The sequence below is a fragment of the Petromyzon marinus genome, chromosome 25, assembly GCF_048934315.1.
Source record: "Petromyzon marinus isolate PM22_M1 ecotype Great Lakes invasive population chromosome 25, UKy_Petmar_22M1.pri1.0, whole genome shotgun sequence".
Lineage (NCBI taxonomy): Eukaryota > Metazoa > Chordata > Hyperoartia > Petromyzontiformes > Petromyzontidae > Petromyzon > Petromyzon marinus.
The window spans coordinates 10,796,764-10,813,414 of NC_133691.1; the positions used below are offsets into that span (position 1 = coordinate 10,796,764).

Sequence of the window (16,651 nt, forward strand, 5' to 3'; positions counted from 1 at the left end):
GCAAACACCGAGTCGTTAGAGTGGCGCACGTGCAGGGGGTGTATGGTGGCTACCGTGGTGCATCGTCGTAGCATTGCCGGGGTACTGTGTGGGTTAAACACCCGCATAAACAGTCGGCCCCCATCTGCGTTTACCAGCGTGGCTGACCCCACAACTCCGTACCGCGCCGCCAACTCTGGGTGAGGAGTTAGCATTACCTCGCCCGATGGTCGGTGTGTGGGGTCGGTGGAGAGGGTTGCCACTGGCATCAGCATCTCGGCGAGCGGCCCGATGGTGACGGCAAACACCAGCTTCACGGCCACGGGTGTGGAGCGAGGGCGATTTGGCTCGGGTCCCAGGAACGGAATCCGCTCCCCGCTGCCCTCCACGGTGGCACATCGATGGCGGGGCTGCACGTTGAGTCCCAGTTTCTCCAGGAGGTCCGTACCTGCAATACACTCATGGCACAACACACTCGAGATGTAGAATTCCTATGTGCACACCTGGTGTCTGAGACAGACCTCAAGGGAGATCCTTCCCAGCAACCCCATCCCGGCTCCGCTCGCTGTGTGCAGCGCGCGATCCGGGGCCTGCAGGCGGCTCACGTCAACCCCAAGCACGCTACAGTGTGTGGCGCTCACGAGTGAGGCTACTGCCCCCGTGTCCAGTAGGATCAGGGTGCGCTGCCCGTTCACCTGTCCTTCTACCAGTGACGTGGCCCCCGTGATCCCCACCACCAGCTCCCGTAGCCAGTCGCCCGTTCTCACCACGTCCTTGGGTGTTGTGGTCGGAATCTGTGCGGAGGTCACTCGCTCATCATTATTACTATCGTCGTTTTGTTTCGGGACCTCGTTGATTGCACCCCTAGGTGGTCCACTCTCTAGGGGGCATTGGCGTTTAACCCTGGCGCCTGTCTAGCGCGGGCGATCTGAGGACAGTCTCTCACGAGGTGCCCTCGACGGTCGCATAGGTAACACGCTCAGGGGAGGGCGGTGGCCCCATTGGAGCCTCCCCGCTCGCTCCCTCTTTCCCCTCCGGCACGCCGCTACCCAGACTCTGCCTCTAGTCGGGCCATCCTTCCAGTTAGCCCCCCTACCGTGGAGCGCAGTTCCCCCATTTCCGACTGAATGGTCTCCACTGTGGACTGTAGTTTGGTCATGTTCCGGCTCACTTCCTAACGTACGTGGGTCACCCTGTCACCTACTTGGGTCACCTGGCCGGCTACATCCTTTATGCCCGTCTGTATCCCCGCTACCCATCCCGGGGTTGTCTCGCGGGATACCGGAGGCTCCCTTTCCCGACCCCTTACCGTCCTGGCGAGCTCTTGTTCCTCCTCTTCCTCCTCTGTGGACAGGCTTGCGATGGTGCGCTCTCGTCCCAGCCCACGGGGCTGCGCGCGTTCGCTGGAAATTCTTTCACATTTACGCGCGCGCTCGACAAGGGCGTTAAAGGGGAGACGTGTACAGCTCATGTCTGGCTGCCACCACGACGTGCGAGAGCCAAGTACCACTGGATCTTCTCGGCGGCAAGCTCCTCAATTACCTCTGTCGTGTACCCCGGGCGTGCGATCTTTGTTAGCTTGTGCACATCCTCGGCATAGTCACGCAGGTCCTCGCCGGGTTGGCGACGGCATGCCTCTAAGGCTGCTTTTGCCTCCTCTTCATCACGCGTACCGAAACGCAGATCAAGTCGGTGCATCAGCTCCTCTAGCTGTGTTTGTGCGCTTGCTGGTAGGGCTTCCACAAAGTCGGCTGCCCGCCCATCCAGGTTCATAATAAGTTGGCGTAACGCCTGTGCGTCTGTCCACCCATCAATTTCTTTAGCCCCTATTACGTTATGGGCGAATGCTTTCCACGAAGAGGTCCCTCGGCCGGTAAATATATGCCTTATTTTTGCGTGGGGTAATGTGGGGGTTCGTACTGCTTCTGACGCCAATATGCGGGGGCTACTGCCCCCCCCCTCCTCCGTCCAAATCCCTCCGTCGCCCGCTCCTCCGTCGCAATCGTACTACTACCCCCCAACTGCTCTGTCGGGTTCGGGCTACCGACCTCCAACTCCTCGCCCCCCTGTGCCCCCGACTTTGTTGCTGCCCGTGTAGGCATGGTTCAGTTGGTGGGGCCGACTTCTCTACACTTACGACGCGCTACGCGGCTCGGCGGCGGGCGCGCTGCGGTGAGCACGCCCGTGCAGTAAAACCCCGTCTTGTGCGTAAACAATAGGGGTACGGCGTGCCGACGCGTGACTCCGCGACCGGCGCTTAGCCTCCCGGGATCTGTTGGCGCACACGCCCTACGTGCCCAGGCACTATCAAACCCGACTCCGCTACCTACCCGGCTCCGTACCCCAATCATACGCGGGGGACTTGGGGTTAGGGGTTAGAGGGCAGGGGTGTCCGCTGTGCGAGCGCCGCTGATTGAAGGGAGTCACTCCGCCCCAATTTAAAGGGCCGTTTAAACAGCCGCGCGTGTACGCGCACACCAGGTACTTAGCTCTCTACTTCGCTATAAACAACCACGTATGCACGCGACTGCAAGACACTCCCGTAAACCGTCGCACAGGAGCCCGAACGCTAAGCACTCCCGTAAACAGCCACACAGGCACGCGCACGCTAAGCACTCCGCCTCGTAAACAACCGCGCGTGCACGCGAACGCAAGACACTCACACTCACAAAGACCACACGACACAGTTTATCCCCCTACCAGCTATTTTATTCACTGTGAGTAACCCGCTAAACTATGCATGATTGTGTGGGTCAGCAGACTTTAGCTTATACCTCGGGGATCCTGGGCTCAACTTATCCTGCCTCTCCGCTTTCTTCCCTCTGATCAATTAGCCCGCACTCACCTTACTCCCAATATGATGCTGCAGAAGCTGCGGAACGGTGATGCCGTGGGTCGTCTCCATGGAGGATTGTGCCTGGCTGCGTTCAAGCTTGTCACACGGACGATTCGAAATGGCTGGCTCCAACACTCCGATGACTTTGATGACTTGAAGGACTCTGTTTTTGCACTGTCCAAATCCTTCTCATTTTATCCCCCTTATCACAAAGGCATTCCGCGGTGTAGGCACCCGTGCCCCCCCTTCCCCACCCCCGTCCAATCAGAGGTTCGGATTATCCTGTCCCTTTGATATTCGGATCCGTAATCCCACCTATAACAAAAGGCATTCAGTTGCTCCCGCACCCGTGCCGCCCTGTCCATTCAGAGGCCTAGCTATTCCTGTCCCTTTGATATTCGGATCCCTAATCCTACCTATAACAAAGGCACCCCGCTGTTTCCGCACCCCGTGCCCCCCTGTCCAATCATGGGCCCAGATTTTCCCGCCCTTTTGAAACCCGTATCCTAGCGCTGGTGGCATCACCGCGGTGGTTTCTTGGACGTCCGCTTTCCGTTCTTCCCGCTATCCGCCCGCTGACTAGTGTTTGTGTGTGTGTGGTTCCACTCGCGGTGGCTCAACGGCCCCTGCCATGACCACGCAACTTTAATATCAGGTCACGGCGCCGCGGTGCATGTCAGCCTCGGGGGTAGATCGCCCAATTTCCCGGCCGTAGGAAACCATGAAGCTTGATCCCATTAGGGGCTTCTGGATGAAAACCTGTCAGCCGGGTGATCTTCCCGCCCGGCTATATGTGGGGTATGCGTGCATTCGTGCGGGGGGGCGGCGAGGGGCGCGCCGTGTCGGCGCCGTCACTCCCCGGTGGCGGCGTCACGGCGGTGGGCACGGCCCCGATGGAGCGGCTCCGCTGCGGCGGCACCACAACTGTGTAGAGGGTAAAAAGCGGACGTCTGAGAGAGCACCGGCCTCGGGAGAGTGCCGGGAAATCCGAGGCACCGGTGGCGGCGTCACGGCGGTGGGTACGGCCCCGACGGAGCAGCTCTGCTGCGGCGGCACCACACCATCTCGATGAAGGTGTGCAACGGTTCTGACGAAGAAATGAAGGCAGCCGCCAAAGCGGTGAATCGGTTAGCGGCACTGGATCTGGGCGCCACTGTGGCCAGGAGATGTTAACTACCTTGCCTGGTATGCAGGAGGTCGTGGGTTCGATCCCGACTCTGACACCTGCTGTATATTTGGAGTTTGCGTCTTTCTCCCCGTGGTCGCGTGGTTTTGTCTAGGCGTCCTCCGGTTTTTTTCCTATCACCTTTAGAATAAACGTGCGTTTAGAGGATTTGGCTACTGCTATAAATTTCCATGTGATAAGCCACTACGTTTGAGCCATCATTCGCGGCCAGGTCGCTTCTGATAAAGAGACACATATCTGTGGGCCTTACCTGGTAAAATAAAATAATAATTTAAATAGTTTTAAATCCAGAGGTCGCCGTTTTGATTCAATCTCCCAAAAACGGCAGTTGTAAAAATGGGCACATTTTTTAAAATATGCCTGACCACCCCCATCCAACACCTTCCCGGTCCCCAAACGCTCTGCCTGTGTCCACCCAGCAGTATACAGCACAGCAAGTGGGCTACTCCACAGTGAGTCGATTGGAAGATCGCGTGTGGTGGGGTAAAGTGTGGGTACTGCCACCACTTCCAAGACGTCTGGTCGTCGTGGACGAGAGTCGGCCGCTATGCCTCTCTGGTGGAGATCCCTCCAGTGGATGGCCCTTCCGCCAGCAGTGGTGAGAGCGAGCAGTTGCAGGGCTGCGCCCTTACCTTTTAACTAAGAGACGAGGGCAATGCAATCTTGATTTGAAGCTTTCGTGACTGCAGGAATCCATACTCTTTGGTGATTTCGGTAAAGTAACGTAGGTAGAAAAATAATAATAGATCACGACGTTTCGATCGCCACACGTGACTTTACCGAAAGAACCAAAGGGTATGAGGGCAATACAGTATATATACTGTACAATGGTGTGTGTGTCTTTGTATATATGCGTGTAAATATACGTGTGGGTTTGTTAGGGGGAGCAGTTGTGTAGCGGTTAGCGCTGCGCTGCGCTACAAACCCAGGGACGCGACTTTGATTCCCGCTCTCGCCCATTACTCGTGACGATTATCTGAACCAGTCCTCGGCTTCCCCTAGGTCGACTTAGCCTCAAATGAGTACCTGCTGCGGTGTGTAAACATCGTCACTAGGGAGACAAAGGCGACTGGGCGTGGTGCCCGCCTTCATAGGTGCTTGCTAACAGCACTTGCCCCAACAGTCTGTTAAAGGCTACGCGGCGGATCTTTGTCTTTGTTGTGGAAATATAAGTGTTTGTGTAAACATAATTATGTAGCTAAGGCGACGACAGGACGGACCTGGTTGTCTCGTCACATCTGTATCTGGAGACCCTAATTGGGGTCTTCGTTACTTGGGGTGATTGTGGTTCGGACTCAGCGAAGCGTCCTTCCTTGCTTTACTTCACCACGCGTGAGGTCCGTCGAGATTCATTACCTCCTGTCCCGATGGGAGCCCAGGTGGGGAGAGCTACCTCCGCAGAGGGGGGGGGGTGATTAGAGGGGCGGTGCGCGCGACTTAATTAAAACCCCGTGGCAGCCACGTGGCAGCGGTGGCGGTAGAAGTGGCTGTCGCACTGCGCCATGAAAACCCGGCGACCTGAGTGAGATTACAAGACCACGGCCTGTGTCAGTGACGAGTGATATCAGAACCGGTTATAAACTTTTAAAAAAATATAGAAATAGTTTTTACTTTAAACGTGTTTTTATTTTTTATTTTACCAGGTAAGGTCCACTGAAATACGTAGCTCTTCTTCGGAAGCGACCTGGTCACAAATGATAGCTCGACAAAGTGGCTTGTCACGTGTAGAAATGTATAGCAGCGAAAATACTCTGAACGCGTGACGTTGATTCTAAATGTGGAGGGAAAACCCGAAAGACCCGGAGAAAAATCCACGCGACCACGGGGAGAGAGACACGCAAATTCCAAATATACAGCAGCAGCAGGGTCGGGATCGAACCCACGACCTCCTGTATACCAGGCGAGGTAGTTAACATCTCCTAGCCACCGTGGCAATGACCTGAGTTAGATGACAAGACCACGGCCAACGTCATTGGCGAGTGATATCAGAACCGGTTTTGCTCCGCCCCAACACCACTCACCCCTCTCTCTCTCTCCAGAGCTTCAAGCATCAATAAGCGATGATGTTGTCAGCACGAATGGTACGGTACGGTGCGAAAGAAGTTCAACATCCATGCAATGTTATGGCCATCATCATGGTTACCATCAATATCACCATCTTCATAATCACCCACAGTCCATCACAATCCAAACGTCATCGATATATATTTTTTTATTTATAATCAATTCCAGATTTATTCACCAACCATCATCATCGGCAGCAATGGTAATGGCGAAACATCGAAAACCATCATCGCACAAAATCACGATCATCATTAACATCAGCCTCCCCGCCCGCCCCCCTCCCTCCGCCCTTCCCTCTCCCCACCCCCAACCCCTCCTCCCCTTAGAGTGTCACCACCCCCACTCACCCCCCCCCCCCTTTTATTAATAACCTCGAATGCTGTCCGGGCAAAGGACAACCCGTGAATCCCTTCCACAATCACAACCCCGACGACAGACGCATGCTCCCCCCCCCCCGCCGCCTCCCTCCCCCTACCCCGCCCCCTCTCCCCACTCGTGGTCGTCACGGCTACTGCCAGGCGAAGTGAGCCGCGTCGTCTGCGCAGGGCGCCGGGAGCACCGGCAGCAATGAGAGGAGGGGCGAGGAGGGGGGAGAGCGGAGCCACGGCTCTGGAGAGAGAGGCGGGGGGGGGGGGTTAGAGAGGGGGGAGTAAGAGAAAGAGCGGGGGGGAGGGACGAGAGAGCAACTAGGGGGTGAGCTAGACACGGACATTGAATTGGGAGAGAAGCGATGAGAGAGAGAGGGGCGAAAAGAATGGACGGAGAGACGAGGGAGATGAGGATAGGAGGAGAGGGGGTTGAGAGGGAGACGAGAGAGTGTGAGGGATGGAGACAGCAGCAGTGAGACTGGGACAGACTTAAGGAGTGTGAGGAGGGGGTGGAGGGGCGTCATGAGAAGGAGGGGGCATGGGGGTTCTTGGGTGGGGCTGGGTGTGCGACGTCGGATTTGACGATTGCAGAGGTATTAAAATCCCAGTGCTGCGTGAGCGAATGGGACGAGACGGGGGTGGAGGTTGGGCACGGGGAGGAGGCGGCGGTGGGGCAGGAGTTAGGGGGCTGTCCGCGGCGAGGCGGGGGTGTGAATGAGGTTATGGATGGGGCACACGAGGAGGGAGGCGGTGGGATCAGAGGGCGGAGTGGAACTCGGTTTGAATAATCTCATCGCAATCCCAAATCTAGGGCTTGGGTGTTTATCTGTGGTAGTGGTGACGGTGGTTAGGTGGGTGGGTGGTTGGATAGTCGGGTGGTGGTTAGGTGAGTGGGTGGTTGTTTGGGGTAGGTGGTTGGGTATCGTTGAGTGAGTGGTGAGTAATTGGTAATTGGTTAGTTGGCTGCGTGGTTGAGTGGACAATTGATTGGTCGGGTGGTTTGATGGTGTGAAGGGTGAGAGGGGTGGGGAGTCGGGGGGTCGGGGTGTTTGGGTCTCTAATCTCCGCGTAGTGCTGCGCGACCCGCACCTGGGCGCAGGAAGCACCGCGCGTCCAGCCGTCTCTCTCTCTCTCCTCCTTGTCTCAACCACGTCTCTCTCGTCTATCTCCTGTCTCTCGTATCCCAACTCCGTCTCTCGTGTCCCAGCCCCGTCTCTCTGTCTCTATCCCCTGTCTCCTTCTCCCGTCTCTCTCTCTGTCGTCCGTCGTCTCCCTCCCTGGGCCGTCGCGAGAGCGGCTAAGAGTCGCGCTGAGGCGAGAGAGGAGAGAGACAGAGAAAGAGAGTCCGTGGCTCTCGTGGAGACCACGGAGTGATGCTTCCGCGCACATCGAGAACGGCCGGTTTCAAGTCTCGGTACGGGTCGAGGATCGCATTCCAGTTGGAGTCGGGGTTCCGTTCCGGGGTCGGCCCCCTCTGATCGGAGTTACTTCGTCTTGAGTCGCCCATACCTGGGATTCGGATCAACTCTCCGCGTCTCCCTCGCTGGAATCTCATGGCACCGCTACCTCATCCCTGAGCTCACCCTCGCCACCCACTCCAACCCAGCGTCCTGTCCATCTGACCTTCTCCTTGATCTGACTGCCACCATCACATCTGGACTGATGTTAGACATCATCGGATCGGACCTGGTCGGCGGATCACACCTGGACTAGTCGGACAACGTCTGGTTAGGAGGATTCAAATCTACTTGCAGTTCGGTGACACTTGGTCGGCTCGGATCTGTCCCCCTCTCTCATCTCAAACCACCACATCACCACCCCCATCACCACCCCCATCATCATCATCATCCCCATCATCATCATCCCCATCATCATCATCATCATCAATCCGCACGCACCCATGGCGACGGTGGGCGCCGCCGAGTCGGACTCGCAGTGCGCCGCACTCGTGCAGTCGCTGAACAAGGTGACCGCGTGCCACCACCACCTCGCCGTGAGCCTCGGCGGCTCGGCGGACTGCGCGCGCCTCCGCGAGGAGCTTCGCTGCACGCGGGAGCGCGCCCACGGCGTGGCGGACGCGACGCGCGTCGCCCTCACGCTCCTCCTGCGCGATAAGGCGGTGGTGGGCGACAGGCGAGCGGAGCTCGAGAGGCTCTGGGTCTCCTTCTCCTGCTGCCTGGAGCTGCTCGAGGGCGACATGAGACGCGCGCTGGAGATCAGCGGCCAGTTCCCCGTGGGTGCCGCGCGCGTCCGCACGGGCATGAGCGGCACCACGGTGGCGATCGCCTCCAGGGCGCTGAGCGCCAAGGACGTGAGGAGCGCCGCGGCTGCTGCTGCTGCTGCTGCAGGTGGTGGGCTCGAGGACACGCAGGCTCTGGAGAAGGACGTGCAAGAGGTAACCGTTGCGTTTGCTGAACCTACTGGGACGGTGCGGTGGTGCGCTGTCGGTTAGCGCTACGCCGCGCTGCGAACTTGGCGAGCCGAGTTGGATTTCTCGCTCACAGCCAAGGCCACTGACGAGTATCTGAATCGGGCCTAGGTCGACACAGCCTCAAATGGGTACCTGGTGCGGTGTGTAGACATCGCCGCTGGGGAGACAGAGGCGACCGGGCGTGGTGCTGGCCACCCACCCCCTCGTGTGCTGCGCCGGCCTTCATAGGTGCTCGTAACAGCACTTGCCCCAACAGTTTGTTAAAGGCTACACGGGGGGTCTTTGTGCGCGCGTGTGTGTGCGTGTGGCGTTAAGTTGTCTGTTAATGGAAATTCGCCAGATATTGCAGTCAAAGAGATATATCCAACCAGAATGTGCATACAACTAGATATAATATGCAACCACATGTTGCATGCAACTAGATTTACGATACTCTTTGGTTTTTTCGGTAAAGTCACGTAGATAGAAAATGCATTGATCACGACGTTTCAATTGCAACACAAGCGACCGTCTTTAGGTAAGAGACGGTCGCGTGTTGTGTTGCGATCGAAACGTCGTGATCTATTAATGTTCTATTTACGTGACTTTACCGAAAGAACCAAAGAGTATGGATTTCTGCAGTCACGAAAGCTTCAAATCTAGATTTACAACGCAACCCCAAACGTCGCATTCCATCCAGATGCAGCATCCACACCGTATCTATCTAACACTGCACTCGAGATGTTGCATGAATGGCCAGACGTCGTATCCCACCATATATCATTCCAATTGCTGCCAGCCAAGGTGGACGGACACATCTTGGTGGTAAGTGCCGAGTTACGTACAGGGTAAAAGGTCATCACAGCCAGTGATATCTCTAGCTCTCGATTCAGAAATCGCTGCAAAGTCGATACAGACTTCCACGGGCCGCTCATGACGATGAGACTGTGCGAAGGCGCCACGGTGGCTAGGAGATGTTAACTACCTCGCCTGGTATGCAGGAGGTCCTGGGTTCGATCCCAACTCTGACGCCTGTTGTATATTTGGAGTTTGCGTGTCTCTCTCTCATCATCATCACGGTGGCTAGTAGATGTTAACTACCTCGCCTGGTATGTAGGAGGTCGCGGGTTCGATCCCGACCGTGACGCCTGTTGTATATTTGGAGCTTGCGTGTCTCTCTCTCTCTCATCATCATCACGGTGCCTAGGAGATGTTAACTACCTCGCCTGGTATGCAGGAGGTCCTGGGTTCGATCCCGACTCTGACGCCTGTTGTATATTTGGAGTTTTCGTCTCACTTCTTGTGATCGTGTGGTTTTGTCTCTCTGCGTCCTCCGGTTTTTTCCCTCCACATTAAGAATCAACATCACGCTTTTTGGAGTATTTGGCTGCTATAAATGTCCACACGGTAAGCCACTTCGTTGAGCTATCATTTTCGGCCAGGTCGCGTCTGAAAAAAAGCTAAATAGCTCAGTGGGCCTTAGCTGGTAAAATAAATAAATACAATTTCTAGTGTTTCTAGTTCATCGTCTTCACCATCACCAGGATCTGCTATGAGGTCCTTCCTTTGGCTATCGATAATCTGGCTACCGATCGGCTTGGATGACACGGAGGAGGATCGTCTGATGGTCAGGCGCGGTGGTTGCACTGCCGCGATCCAGCGCATGTGAAGGCAAGGGTTGGTGCATCACGCGGAGATGATTATGAATTTTCCAAACCCGCCGTGCCGCCGCGAGGTGACCAGGAGATGGCAGAGGGTTCGTGAACCCGTCTGTGTAGCGGGAAGGGAGTGCACGCGTGACGTATGTTGAACTTCGTTCGCACCGTACGTAGCCAACTGTGCTAATCGGAGGTGCGGGGCAAGGACAACACGTTTAAAACAGTAAAAAAACTGTTCGAGAGACGGAGTGCGTCACCATGCCTTGATTGATGATCACCATTCAACGCGAAGCTTGAATGAGATTGATGATGTTAATAACGATGATGACAATGATGATTATTTGAAATTATGATCATTATAATCATTCTAAATTGTAATCAACATGACCAAGTCAAACAGCTTGATCTCAGCAGCCCGGTAAACATGGAATGTTGGGCCAACATTGGTCCAACGTTTCGAACCACGTGCTAACGTTTGACTCGATGTTTACTGGGTGTGTATTGATGTAGAAATAATTCACTCATTGCTTCCCTCCGGTTGTGCCACTCTCGAAGCTGCTGTATCTGTGAGCCTCTTACATTAATACTGAACCCGGCAACGGCTAAAGGTATCCCAGTGTGACTGCATGAGGGTTTTGCATGGATAATTAAGCATACGAACCCTGTAGAAGGAGGGTTTGCCAACTCTTCCAGATTGACCGGGAGTCTCTACCGGCGATCTCCTGCCGACTATTGAAAGCAATCTGTGAGATTTTAATCGTATGATATTTTGAGAAAATTAATTAATTCGATGAATGCACATAATTCGTAAACAAGTTAATTTTAATCAATGACACTCCTTACAGCCACACACAATAAAACGATGCCTTTGAGTGTGAACGGGATGAGCAGTCGTCCAATGAATGACATTACCTTATGTTGGGTAAAGAAAAAAGCATCCCTCGGAATAGCTTCAGTCAGAGTTGGCAACCATGTGCCAGGGTGCCTTCGTCTGGCTCATTGAGCTGCTGGCACGAATAGGGAACCGTGCGAATCCCTCGCTGCAGGTTCCACTGCAGTGCTGAAGAGGTGCGGGGAGAAAGGGGGCAGTCTCGCACTGGTATCCCGAAATAAACCAAACCGAGAGGAATCTAATCCACTCGCGTGAAGTTACCAGGGCTTACGACGGAATTACGTTGATAAGTTGATGGCAATGTAGCTCTCAGACTCCTCACTCGCCCGCCGTAACTGTGACCTCATAGCGGCAGCACCCCAACAATCTCACCCCTCCACCCTCTTTGCTGGATCCAAATATCCGGGCGCTCCAGTTTCCTCCCGCATGTATGCACACTTTTTTTTAGATATATAGAGCGGACCGCAGAGCTTGGGCTACTGTTCGTGCCGGCTCGCCGCGTGGTTGATGATAACCCAAATATAAATGTGTCGTTAACCCGCCACCACCCGACAAAGCCAACAAGTAAGGTTTGTCACGTAAACAAAACGTGCTAATTAGTTACCACTTCAACCCACCGGTGTGTTGGAGAGTAAAATCCACAACATTCACAATTTGAGTTGTACGACGTTCCGCTGGTAATTACATCAACCTGCCTCGTCGAGCGATTGTCGGGTGGTGGCGGGATAACGACACATTTATACTTACTGTACGCGATCTAAACACAACCAACAACAACAACAAAACCTGTGAATTATAGTGGTCGTAAAAGCCTACGCGTCAACCCGCGTGGTTGATCTTCCCGTGTGTCTGCGGTTCCTCGCCTCTCTTGAGTCGTCCCCCCCACCCTCCTCTCTCTCGCTGGCTCGACGAGGGCGAGCGAGCGCTGTGAGGCGGAGGTGCGTTGCCAGCTGAGATTATGATTGTTAATCCAGCCCCGGATCAATTTCAAAACATCACTCATCTTCTTGAAGATCTTCCATTGGAACCATGTCTGCCGACGTCTCACCTCTCATCTCACTCTACTCCCATCCACGCACTCTCCTGCCTCTCTCCTCTCATCTCACTGTACTCCCCTCCACGCACTCACCTGCGTCTCCCAACTTATCCCACTCTACTCACCTCCACACATCCTACCTCTCCCCCTTCATCTCACTCGACTCCCCTCCACGCACTCTTCTACCTGTCCCCTCTCATCTCACTCTCCTCCCCTCCTCGCACTCACCTGCCTCTCCCATCTCATCCCACTCTACTCCCCTCCACGCACTCTCCTACCTCTCTCCTCTCATCTCACTCTACTCCCCTCCAAGCACTCTCCTACCTCTCAATTCACTCTACTCCCCTCCACGCACTCTCCTACCTCTCCCCTCTCAACTCACTCTACTCCCCTCCACGCACTCTCCTACCTCTCCCCTCTCAACTCACTGTACTCCCCTCCACGCACTCTCCTACCTCTCCCCTCTCAACTCATTCTACTCCCCTCCACGCACTCTCCTACCTCTCTCCTCTCATCTCACTCTACTCCCCTCCATGCACTCCCCTGAATCTCCCCTCTCATCTCACTCTACTCACCTCCACGCACTCTCCTACCTCTACCCTCTCATCTCACTCTCCTCCCCTCCACACACTCACCTGCCTCCCCCTCTCACCTCACTCTACTCCCCTCCACACACTCTCCTAACTCTCCCCTTTCATCACACTCTCCTCCTCTCCACACACTCTCGTACCTCTCCTCTCCCTTCTCACTCTACTCCCATCCACGAACTTTCCTACCTCTCCCCTCTCATCACACTCTACTCCCCTCCACGCACTCTCCTACCTCTCCCCTCTCAACTCACTCTACTCCACATCCTTGCACTCTCCTACCTGACCCCTCTCATCCCACTGTACTCCCCTGCACTCACTGTCCTACCTCTTCCGTCTCAACTCACTCTACTCCCCTCCACTCACTCTCCTACCTCTCCCCTCTCATCTCACTCTACTCCCCTCCACGCACTCTCCTACCTCTCGCCTCTCAACTCACTCTCCTCCCCTCCACGCACTCTCCTACCTCTCGCCTCTCAACTCACTCTACTCCCCTCTACACACTCTCCTACCTCCTCAATCTCATCTCATTCTACTCCCCTCCACTCACTCTCCTACATCTCCCCTTTCTTCCAACTCTACTCCCCTCCAAACACTCCCCTGCCTCTCGTCTCACTCTACTCCCCTCCAGGCACTCTACTACCTCTCCCCTCTCAACTCACTCTACTCTCCTCCACACACTCCCCTGCCTCTCACCTCTCATCTCAATCTACTCCCCTCCACGCACTCTCCTACCTCTCCCCTCTCATCTCACTCTTCTCCCCTCCACGCACTCTCCTACCTTTCCCCTCTCATCTCACTCTACTCCCCTCCACGCACTCTCCCACCTCTCCCCTCTCATCTCACTGCACTCCCCTCCATTCACTCTCCTACCTCTCCACTCTCAACTCACTCTACTCCCATCCACGCACTCTCCTATTTCTCTCCTCACATCTCACTCTACTCCCCTCAATGCACTCTCCTACCTCTCCCCTCTCATCCCACTCTACTGTCCTCCACTCACTCTCCTACCTCTCCCCTCTCAACTCACTCTACTCACCTCCACGCACTCTCCTACCTCTCCCCTCTCATCTCACTCTATTCCCCTTCACGCTCTCTCCTACATGTCCCATCTCATCCCACTCAACTCCCCTCCACTCACTCTCCTTCCTCTTCCCTCTCAACTCACTCTACTCTCCTCCAGGCACTCTCCTACCTCTCCCCTCTCATCTCACTCTACTCCCCTCAATGCACTCTCCTACCTCTCCCCTCTCATCTCACTCTTCTCCCCTTCAAACACTCCCCTGCCTCTCGTCTCTCATCTCAATCTACTCCCCTCCACGCACTCCCCTGCCTCTCCCCTCTCATCTCACTCTACTCCCCTCAACGCACTCTCCTACCTCTCACCTCACTCTACTCACCTCCACGCACTCTCCTATTTCTCTCCTCACATCTCACTCTACTCCTCTCCACGCACTCTCCTACCTCTCCCCTCTCATCTCACTCTACTCCCCTCAATGCACTCTCCTACCTCTCCCCTCTCATCCCACTCTACTCTCCTCCACGCACTCCCCTGCCTCTCTCCTCTCATCTCACTCTACTCCCCTCCACGCACTCTCCTACCTCTCCCCTCTCATCTCACTCTTCTCCCCTCCATGTACTCCCGTGCCTCTCCACTCTCATCCCACTCTACTCCCCTCCACTCACTCTCCTACCTCTCCGCTCTCATCTCACTTTACTCCCCTCCACGCTCTCTCCTACATGTCCCGTCTCATCCCACTCTACTCCCCTCCACTCACTCTCCTTCCTTTCCCCTCTTAACTCACTCTACTCTCCTCCACGCACTCTCCTACCTCTCCCCTCTCATCTCACTTTACTCCCCTCAAACCAATCCTCTGCCTCTCGTCTCACTCTACTCCTCTACACGCACTCTCCTACCTCCCCCCTCTCATCTCACTCAACTTCTCTCCACGCACTCTCCTACCTCTCCCCTCTCATCTCACTCTACTCCCCTCCACGCACTCCCCTGCCTCTCCCCTCTCATCTCACTCTACTCCCCTCCACGCACTCTCTACCTCTCCACTCTCATCCCACTCTACTCCCCTCCACGCACTCCCCTACCTCTCCCCTCTCATCTCACTCTACTTTCCTCCAAGCACTCTCCCACCTCTCGTCTCTCATCTAACTCTACTCCCCTCCACGCACTCCCCTGCCTCTCCCCTCTCATCTCACTCCCCTCCACTCACTCTCCTACCTCTCCACTCTCAACTCACTCTACTCCCCTCCACACACTCTCCTACCTCTCCCCTCTCACCTCACTCTACTCCCCTCCACGCACTCTCCTATTTCTCTCCTCACAACTCACTCTACTCCTCTCCACGCACTCTCCTACCTCTCCCCTCTCATCTCACTCTACTTCCCTCCACGCACTCTCCTACCTCTCCCCTCTCAACCCACTCTACTCTCCTCTACGCACTCCCCCGCCGCTCTCCTCTCATCTCACTCTACTCCACTCCACGCACTCTCCTACATGTCCCGTCTCATCCCACTCTACTCCCCACCACTCACTCTCCTTCCTCTCCCCTCTCAACTCACTCTACTCTCCTCCACGCACTCTCCTACCTCTCCCCTCTCATCTCACTCTACTCCCCTCAAACCACTCCCCTGCCTCTCGTCTCACTCGACTCCTCTCCAAGCACTCTCCTACCTCTCCCCTCTCATCTCACTCTACTTCCCTCCATGCACTCTAAAACCTCTCCCCTCCAATCTCATTCTACTCGCCTCAATGCACTCTCCTACCTCTCCCGTCTCATCTCACTTTACTCCCCTCCACGCACTCCCCTGCCTCTCCCATCTCATCTCACTCTACTCCCCTCCACTCACTCTCGTACCTCTCCCCTCTCATCCCACTCTACTCTCCTCCACGCACTCCCTGCCTCTCTCCTCTCATCTCACTCTGCTCCACTCCACGCACTCTCCTACTTCTCCCCTCTCATCTCACTCTTCTCCCCTCCACGCACTTTCGTACCTCTCCCCTCTCATCTCACTCTACTCCCCTGCACGCACTCTCCTACCTCTACCCTCTCAACTCACTGTACTCCCCTCCACGCACTCTCCTACCTCTCCCCTCTCATCCCACTCTACTCCCCTCCACGCACTCTCCTACCTCTCCCCTCTCATCTCACTCTACTTCCCTCCACGCACTCTATTACCTCTCCCCTCTCATCTCACTCTACTCCCCTCAACCAATCCTCTGCCTCTCGTCTCACTCTACTCCTCTACACGCACTCTCCTACCTCCCGCCTCTCATCTCACTCAACTTCTCTCAACGCACTCTCCTACCTCTCCCCTCTCATCTCACTCTTCTCCCCTCCAAACACTCCACTGCCTCTCGTCTCTCATCTCACTCTACTCCCTTCCACGCACTCCCCTGCCTCTCCCCTCTCATCTCACTCTACTCCCCTCCACGCACTCTCGTACCTCTCCCCTCTCATCTCACTCTACTCCCCTCAATGCACTCTCTACCTCTCCACTCTCATCCCACTCTACTCCCCTCTACGCACTCCCCTACCTCTCCCCTCTCATCTCACTCTACTCCCCTCCACGCACTCTCCCACCTCTCATCTCTCATCTCACTCTACTCCCCTCCACGCACT

The 16,651-nt window shown here is 55.5% G+C and overlaps 1 protein-coding gene across 1 annotated transcript in view; it reads left to right on the plus strand.

Moving 5' to 3' along the window:
- Nucleotides 1-7,012: 7,012 nt before the first annotated feature.
- Nucleotides 7,013-16,651, plus strand: part of RGS9BP (regulator of G protein signaling 9 binding protein) — a 56,731-nt gene continuing 47,092 nt past the window's right edge. The window contains exon 1 of the mRNA XM_076069540.1: nucleotides 7,013-8,828. Coding sequence (XP_075925655.1) covers nucleotides 8,334-8,828 — 495 coding nt within the window. The 5' untranslated portion in view covers nucleotides 7,013-8,333. The remainder of the gene's footprint in view (nucleotides 8,829-16,651) is intronic.